The 9,310-nt window shown below is 47.2% G+C and overlaps 1 protein-coding gene across 1 annotated transcript; it reads left to right on the plus strand.

The window, feature by feature from the left end:
• The first annotated feature begins 1,004 nt into the window (after positions 1-1,004).
• Positions 1,005-4,915, plus strand: LOC125544156 (calcium-dependent protein kinase 1). The gene is made up of 8 exons (XM_048707742.2): positions 1,005-1,808; positions 2,442-2,585; positions 2,664-2,816; positions 3,137-3,252; positions 3,342-3,509; positions 3,852-3,979; positions 4,064-4,163; positions 4,589-4,915. The coding sequence occupies exons 1-8, from the start codon at positions 1,148-1,150 to the stop codon at positions 4,673-4,675; spliced, it is 1,557 nt and encodes a 518-aa protein (XP_048563699.1). The 5' UTR covers positions 1,005-1,147; the 3' UTR covers positions 4,676-4,915.
• The last annotated feature ends 4,395 nt before the right edge of the window (positions 4,916-9,310 follow it).

Here is a 9,310-nt window from a genome sequence, read left to right on the forward strand (position 1 = left end):
ATGGTACTTCGTGAATCAACAACATATGTACTAATCACGCAAGAATGCACCCATAGGGAATTGATAGCATCTGGACCCAAAAGGAAAGAACACGCAAGAGTACTAATCTATAGCAACCATAACAGGAGGTTGCCTTGATGTGGTGGGCGGCGCAGCTCTGGACGACCGGCATGGAGGGGCCGAGGGGCCGCTGGGTGGGCCGAGTCCTGCTCGGGGGCGAACAGAGGTGGGCAGAGCACCTCCGGGCGACGGTGGAGAGGACCATCAATGGGCGCCAGAGTGGAGGCGACTAGGAACCCTAGCGTCGCGGTCGAGAAGATGGATTAGGTTGCTTCGGCAGGGAGGAGAAGGCGTGCGCAGCAAAGCCAGAGGATCTGGGATGGAAGGATATGGCCTGACTGCCTTCGTGGGGAAGTTTCTTTTTTCTCTGCCTATTTCCTTTTTTAAAGTTCTCTAGCTATTTCCTTTTAACCGAGGGAGGTGTTACTTGCGGGAATTGTGCCCTATTGTGACACTAAAAATCGCATGCGTGGCATAGCCCAGGGGACACCATTTACGATATCCTTATTGTATTTGATTTGGAGGAATTTGACTTGTAGGGGATTTAGTCCCCTTCAATTCCTGCAAAACCTCTTTAATTTCCTGTCAACCAAACGCATCGTGATTGGGAGGGTCAGATCGTGCTAAACTTTTAAAGAGGAATCAAATTACGAAAATCCTAAACTTACGGTCAGAATCGCACGGAAGGGGCTTACTGGAGTACGTGTCCCCCATGAATCTCCCTCCTTCCCGTGCTTTCAGTCGTGGGCCCTCCTGATTCCTAATCAACTGATGCCATGTCAGCTTGTAGCTTCTAATGCATAAGATGGAGTCCGTGTAGCAAATCCCATCAAATTATACTACTAAACTTTAGTGAACTAGAAACACACAGTGATTTCTTTCACGGCTCACGGACGGACAAAGCTCCCCGCCACAGCCCGGCAAGTCGCTTCCCTTCCGCACCCACCCGATCGATCCCCCACCCCAACACCGCAGCGCAGATCACGCGGTCGTCTCTCCCCCAAAACTCCCACGCTAGAGCTGCTGCTGCTTCAAAACCCGGCCCCCTATCGCCTCGATCTCCCCTCGTCAAACCCATTCACACACAATGGGCAACCGCACCTCGCGCCACCGCCGCGCCGCCGCCGACCAGCCGGCCACGGCCCCTCCGCCGACGGCCCAGCCCAAACCCCAGCCGCCGCCGAAGCCCCAGACGGCGCCGGCCCCGGCCCCGACGCCGGAAGCGGGACAGGTGGCCATGGGCCGCGTTCTGGGACGCCCGATGGAGGACGTGCGCGCGACCTACACCTTCGGCCGCGAGCTCGGCAGGGGGCAGTTCGGGGTCACCTACCTCGTCACGCACAAGGCTACGGGCCAGCGCTTCGCCTGCAAGTCCATCGCCACGCGGAAGCTCGTCCACCGCGATGACATCGAGGATGTGCAGCGGGAGGTGCAGATCATGCACCACCTCACGGGTCACCGCAACATCGTCGAGCTCCGCGGCGCCTACGAGGACCGCCACTCGGTCAACCTCATCATGGAGCTATGTGAGGGCGGGGAGCTATTCGACCGCATCATCGCGCGGGGGCACTACTCCGAGCGAGCCGCCGCCCTGCTCTGCCGCGAGATGGTCTCCGTCGTGCACAGCTGCCACTCCATGGGGGTTTTCCACCGGGATCTCAAGCCCGAGAACTTTTTGTTTCTCAACAACAAGGAGGACTCGCCGCTCAAGGCCACTGACTTTGGCCTCTCCGTCTTCTTCAAACACGGTGAGCGCTTCATTTGACCACCTCAGTCGGGTTGTATGGATTGAATTGTGGGAGATTCTTCCCGTGTTCGACTTGATGTGGATTTTGGTTTGACTTTGAACCGATTTCCGTGGATCGACAGGTTTGAAGTTGGGAAGTGCTAAAATTAGAGCTACGGAGTAGATACGAGACAGCAATTGGCTTATGCTTAATGTCATACTTAGATCTTGTAGATAGATATTATAGCTGTGATTCTTGTTGTGTGCTGTTGTTGGTATGGGGGTCTAGTGATCGACCATCTAACCTTACTACTTTGGGGACAGCTCTGGCTTGGTGCACAATGTGATAATGAAATGGCATTGTAGATTTGCATTATATACACTTTGAGCACAGTGTTGTTTCTATCATTGATAGTTGAGGGGAAAAAGGATGGCATATATACCTGCAAAACATGCGGGCATGTGTATCAGAAATGATACCTAAAATTATCCGACGAAACCAGTTGCTTCACATGCAAACGGTTGGTCACCGCCGAAGATTCTTGTTGTTGTCGTGCTGTTTATCACTAGAAAGTAGAAAGTAGAGCTGGCTGTTAATTTTCTTTGTATTCACGGCATGTTTAGAGTGAGCTAAGGGCTACTATGCATCTTACAGGGGAGCAGTTTAAGGATCTCGTTGGAAGTGCGTATTATGTTGCTCCTGAGGTTCTGAAGCGGCACTATGGAGCAGAAGCTGACATATGGAGTGCGGGGATTATTCTGTACATCCTTCTGTCTGGTGTTCCTCCTTTTTGGGCAGGTGATGTGTGCCAATTCGCATCTCAGTTAGATTTTTTGCTTTTTATTTATCTGCTAACGCGCATGTTCTATTTTCCAGACAATGAGGATGGCATATTTGAGGCTGTCTTGCTTGGTCACATAGATTTCTCATCTGACCCTTGGCCTTCAATATCTAATGGTGCAAAAGATTTGGTGAAGAAGATGTTGCGGCAAGACCCCAAAGAGCGCTTGACTGCTGCAGAAATTTTGAGTAATTATTCAAATGCTCTTTCTGTTATCATGTGACTGCACACACATTTCATAGCATGGCATTCTTATTTGTAAATAGATGTGCACTTGCCTAGTAGGTTAGTAGCAAATCAACATCAGCCATTCGTCCCAGTGTGTTCCATCTGTAGTTTTTTAAATCAAAAGCACTGCTAATAATGTTATACTTCTATTGGTAATTCAGAAGTAGATTACTGAGTTTATTTTCGTTGTTGAAGACCTGTCATCTTTTTTTAGGAACTAAATATTCATTTATGTACTGTTTGCAAATATACTTTCTTATCTAATACTTTACACATTTAGATCACCCATGGATTAGGGAAGATGGAGAGGCTCCAGATAAGCCACTTGACATTACTGTTATCAGTAGAATGAAGCAATTCCGGGCGATGAACAAGCTTAAGAAAGTTGCATTGAAGGTTATTGAAGACTTCATAATATTTACCTTCCCTACTGACATTGAGTTTCATTAGCAACTAAGTCTACTATTTTTCTCCATTATAACCAGATCGTTGCAGAGAACTTGTCTGAGGAAGAGATAACAGGCTTGAAAGAAATGTTCAGATCCCTGGACACTGATAACAGTGGGACAATTACTCTTGAAGAGCTAAGATCTGGTTTACCAAAACTTGGCACCAAAATTTCTGAATCAGAAATTACACAGTTAATGGAGGCGGTATGTTTGTACTCCACAGACATATACTCTTGTTTTTTTTACATGCTACATTTTCCCATACCATATGAATTCCCTAAGTTTAACCCAAATGACCTATCCAGTTCGGAAGTTTGGAAGCAACTACCTTACTTAAAAGAAAAAGAAAATAGGCCACTTGCAACTTCACATAGCTTTCTTGACGATGATGTATCAATGTAGACCACAAAATATCATTGTGTGCTCATTTGATGGGAAGAGTTTGATGGTAGCATTTAAAAGTGCTTTGCAACTGTTTCCAACTTTCGGTAGATCTAGCATAAGCCATTTTGTGTCCTTATTCTTTTTCCCTTTATTACAAAACAGGCTGATGTTGATGGAAATGGGACCATTGATTATTCTGAGTTCGTATCAGCGACAATGCACATGAATAGATTGGAGAAGGAAGACCACATACTTAAAGCATTTGAATATTTTGATAAGGACCACAGCGGGTAATTGAACTTAAACTTGAATGCCAAATTTTGAGTTGTGACTGTTTGCATTTTTTTTCTCATTGCTGAAATCTTTGTGTGCAGATACATAACAGTAGATGAGCTGGAAGAAGCTCTGAAGAAGTATGACATGGGGGATGATAAAACAATTAAAGATATTATCGCTGAAGTAGATACAGATCATGTAAGTCTATGTTACAAACATCAAAATCATTGCACATATAATCCACTTGTTCAGGAATGAAAAGTTTGATATGCGTGTGCCATGTGCACATGTCAGACTTCTTTCATGATGCTGTCATCTCTTTTGTTTTGCTTTTGCTAGGATTTACTCATCTATCTATATTAGTGATGTATATAAATGCATTGAACTAAATTCATGTAGATAAGTATAAATAAGAATGTGTGCAATATATCTTAACCAGTTTGTTAACCGATTCTATGACTCCATCCGTAAACTTGTATCGTCACTACTTCTGCTTCACCATGGAGAATGACAATCATTACTGACCCTATTTTACATTTTTGGAGCTATAACTTGAGTTAACAAATGGCTGCCTGGCTCAGTTCATCACGGTGCTAATAATTTGCTTCTTATTAATTGTTCAGGATGGAAGAATCAACTACCAGGAGTTCGTTGCCATGATGAGAAACAACAGCCCTGAGATTGTTCCAAATCGGCGGCGCATGTTCTAATTATCTTCCTGGCCCCATTATCGTCCAAGAATAATTTTGAGGGATGTGCCGCTTTGATGTTATTGTCCCTCATCTTTAGATTTCGCGTGTATTTCCTTGATCACATGATCGGTTTCATTGCTGCACCGAGGGTATTATGATCATATGCGTACTACCTCCTGATCATTTATATGAAAACAGGCGTTGTGTAACAGTTTTTTTAATGATTATGTTAAGCAGCGCTATATTATTCTGAACAAACATAGCTCAAATGTGGTTCTGAATGTCCATGATGAAATGTTGATCGATGCAGATGCGCCACCTACAAGTAGCGAACTTTGCTTTTGAACTTCATAGAATTACAGCTCATACGTTGCAATGGGTAGAAATATTCTAGCTCGTGATTTACCTGTTCTTATTAATGTGGTTGTGTAGATAAGTGCTTATATAAAATAAATCCTACCCATGATTTACCTGCCAAAATAAAATAAAATCTTGCTGTGATTTATCAGCCAAAATTAATTATAGGATTATTTGGTAAACATTTATTGGTTTACCAATTAAACACAATTTTATTTGATAAGTCAATAAAAGATGGGGCAGTCAAGGACATCTTCAACATAGGACCCTCAAAACGTCCACACACATATGGACCGAATTGTTCGGACGCACTTTGCCATTCAATGTGAACCTATCTGTTTTTCCGCAAGTTTGCGGGAGTCTGGAAAACCGCTACGTAGGTCTTCAACACCTCGCCCCGTTCGAAACCAAGGCGGAGCCCACACATTTGGAGTGGTCCGCATTGTTTCCGCGCCAAAACCCGCGCATTCTCCACTCTTTTCTCTCCGATCACCACCGGCCTCCATCCCAATTCCCGTGTTTTTCGACGCTCGTCTCACCGGAGCCGGTGAAGGTGCCCCCCCCCCCCCCCCCCGCAAGATCAACTCGGCGACACGGCAAGCCCGCCGCCTCAAAAAGAAGGAAAAGGATCAAGAGGAGGCGGCGATCGACAAAAAGAAGGGTGCAAGGGCCGGGCGGGGGCGAGGACGTGGTGCGCCGCCACTGTCCATGCACACGCTGCCCTGGTCGGAGCAATATTAATCGCCCTACTTCTGCACTGCTAAGCAGCTCGGTCGTCAGCAGTCTCCGACCTCCGCCATTGGGCACGTGCCATATTGCATCAACGTTAATACAGGGCCGCTCAATTTGGCCAACTCGACGTGGATCAACTCTGTGTCCACTCTTTGTTCGCCGGTATGTCTCAACCGGGCGACGCCGCCGCTTGATTTGGCCAACTCAGCATCGTCGCAGCTTGTTCGGTTGCGGATACCGGGCGTGGATCAACTCGATGTCCACTCTTTGTTCGTTGGTATGTCTCAACCGGGCAACGACGCCGCTCCATTTGGCCAACGCGGCATCACCGCAACTTGTCCGTTTGCGAACACCGGGCGTGGATCAACTCGGTGTCCGCTCTTTCTTCGCCGGTATGTCTCAACCGGGCGAGCTGGCGTATGACGATGCAAACAGGGAGTTGATGGAGATGATCCGCAACAGAGACGGAGGTGGAGGCGGCTTCGAGGACGGACAAGTGGATGACTCGGAGCTGGAGGTGTACGCCCAACAACCAGGCACATACACCCAACAGCTAGACTCGTACACCAAGTAGCCGGAGCAGGACAAGTACGTTGACGAGGGATTTCATTCGAAGGATTGGCTGGCCGATCCAAAGAGGGGTAGAGGAGAAAGTTTCCACATGTGGGAGGACAAACTGTTGTATGGATGTGTGGTTGGCCACTAGCATCAATCTGATCTAAGGACGCAATATTTTGGTCCAATATTCATTCTTGGTTCCACGAGCACAAGAATTTCGAGCCCTGCCGCAACGAAGTCATCCGCAATCGTGGGACAAAGTCGCTCAACCATCGATGGAACACCATCCAAGAGTCCGTGGGCAAGTATTGGGCCATTTAAAACAACTAATCGATCGGTGGCCAAGGGGTGCACAAATCTCTAAGTAAGTAAGTTCTTCTATGTGTTGGTCATTTTGCCGGATATGATCTTGATCATTTGGCCGGATATGCAATTTGTTGGCCGAATATGTTCTATGTTTTGTTCATTTGGCCAGATATACACCTTGTTGACAATGTCTTTTTTTTGCTATCCCTCCCATGAGTGCAACTTGTTTTTGAAGGTGGAGAAGAAGAGTTTCGTCCTCATGCATTGTTGGTTGAAGTTGAATGCGCAACCCAAGTGGCAAATGTCCACTACCAATGCCATCAAGACCGCCAACATCGGCAATGAGGAAGATGTGGGTGATCCAACCGACCCAACAAACAGCTGCCCAAGGTTAGAAGAGGATTATGGGGAAAGAAGTAAGAGGAGGAGAAAGAGAAGCGAGAAGGGGTGGCGGCCAAGATGACGGAGAGATTCGAGAACATCTTGACAAAGAAGAAGGTGGTATGTATCAACGCTATGACGTGAAGGAGAAAACGAAGACAGAAAGGTTTAAGATGACGGAGACCGCGAAGAAGATCAACCTCGAAGAGAAGAACACCAAGCTTGAAGAAAGGAAGGTTGAGCTCGCGGCTGATTCAAAGGATACCAAAATGTTGGCTATGAGGATGGACCAGTTGAATCCTGATGCAGCGATGATCGTGCGTGCCGTCCATGCCAAGATCGCTTCGCGGTCGAGATGGAGGAGGACAAGGAGGAGGCGGCTAGTGAGGAGGATCCAACAGCAGAGTGAGCGAGGAGGATCAGACAACCTGTCTGGGAGGGCAAAGTTCTGTATTTTGCATGGATTGTCAGAGTATTACTTTTGTGGTCGGGCGCATGTAAAAACTATAAACATCCATCTCTTTTTGATTGTGATCGGGCGCTATGAACACCAAACTTTAATTCACTCATATTGCTATGTATTTGAAATGAAGGAGACCAGAGCTAGGCAAGCGTTCAGGATGTGGTTGGACATGCGTGTCTGTGGATGATTCCGGACCAGTCTATGTACAAATGATGTGTCCGTTTTAGGGGTCATGCGGTTGGAGATGCCCTAAGGCGTTTTTCGAGGATGAAAAAACCAAGGATAGAAGGGGATTTTTTTTCAAAACTGAGAGAGGAGAGGGGCTGAGTGATCTACCAATGTACAATCCTCAATTCTCCTTTAATAATAGAGATTTTTGTAAATTCAGAGAAAATGGCCGCTTAGTGAACATACGGTTCAGTTGGTTCTGCCTTGTCACGCCTAAAACAAGGGGAATTGACAAGTTGAGTGTTTCTCTACTTGGTGAACGAGTCTATTCGAAATCTGGCTTGCACTAGTCTTATCGCGCCCTTCAGTAGCATGAATGTCGGCTCTTGTTACTTCAAACTGAGAAATACAAGGCACACATGTATCGTGGCTCTTGTTTCTTGATACTGACAAATACAAGGCACACACGTGTAATCGTCCAGCAAAGAGAGCATATATTTCATCTTCTGTCAGGTAGTGTCTGTTCTCCACACATCGATGAGTTACTTGGCATGCCGACATGGTAGACTGTGACCAGAAACAGCAAGCAACGTCGTTTCCTTTGCGCAAGTGTTACCCAGCGGCAGTAGGTCGGCAGCCACTGGAACAATTGGTTCGGTCATGCAAAGATGGGCTGCTGCTGCTCTAGTCTCGTGTCTTTCTTTTGTTGTGGGTGTGTGACATCTCTTAGGCCGGTGGCGAACGTGCGGTCATGCGAAGAGTAATGATACTATTCTGCTCTCAGCCAAGTCACGCATCTTTTCTGTCTGGGAAAAAGAACAAGTCATGCGTCTTTTCTTCCGTGGGGAGGCCGCGAGTACTCAACTTCTCTTGTGTGAGAGCGAGCGTGGCTGGCAGAAGAAACAAATCAAGGGACACTTTCGATCAAGAAGCTGCTACTGCTAGCTACCGTCGACTGAAAGATCAGAATAAATGCGTCTAAAAAGAAGCAGAAAACAAAGGACGCGACTACGCCAACAATAGACAAACAACTCGAGAGACCTTGCACTCAGACAACACAACCTTAGGATATCTGTAAGCCAGACCGTAAACCTCCTGCAACCGTCTAAACCGTGCTGTTCGGATAAAATCATCCAACACCAATTTGTATTGGTCCGCGGGACGGTCTGGATGCGATTTCTCCTGTAAATTGGAGACAAGAGTATGAGAGCTTTGCGGGAGTCCAGACACCCGAAACATAGGACTCCGACACCCCCGACCCACCCAATCCCCTTCCCCCCGTCCCATTTTCTTCCACTTCGCCTCTTCCCCCCTTACTTTGCATCCGCACCCTCCACCTCCGCCGACACTGTTGTTCATCTCCGGCTGCCATAGAGGCATTGTCGGACGTCCGCAATCAGCACCGACGCGCCAGCTCGCCATTTCGACAGAGCTTTCAGCCCTGGAGCCGTTTGTACCCAGGTACACTCCGCCCTCTGTCAATGACCTCCACAGCGGACATCATGCCCGGTAGGTGTTTGGTCAAATGCCATTGAGCTTATTTTCAAATGCTATGTCGTTTTTTAGAGTACGACGGATGGTGAGCTACTCGACCATGGATGATGAGTTGTGCGATGTGTGGCTGGCCGTATCCGCGAATTTCATAGGCAGGACCAGAGGGCCGCCCTTCTGAGAGCAAGTGCATGAAA

The sequence above is a fragment of the Triticum urartu genome, chromosome 3A (assembly GCF_056163025.1).
Source record: "Triticum urartu cultivar PI428250 chromosome 3A, HENAU_Tu73, whole genome shotgun sequence".
Taxonomy (NCBI): Eukaryota; Viridiplantae; Streptophyta; class Magnoliopsida; order Poales; family Poaceae; genus Triticum; species Triticum urartu.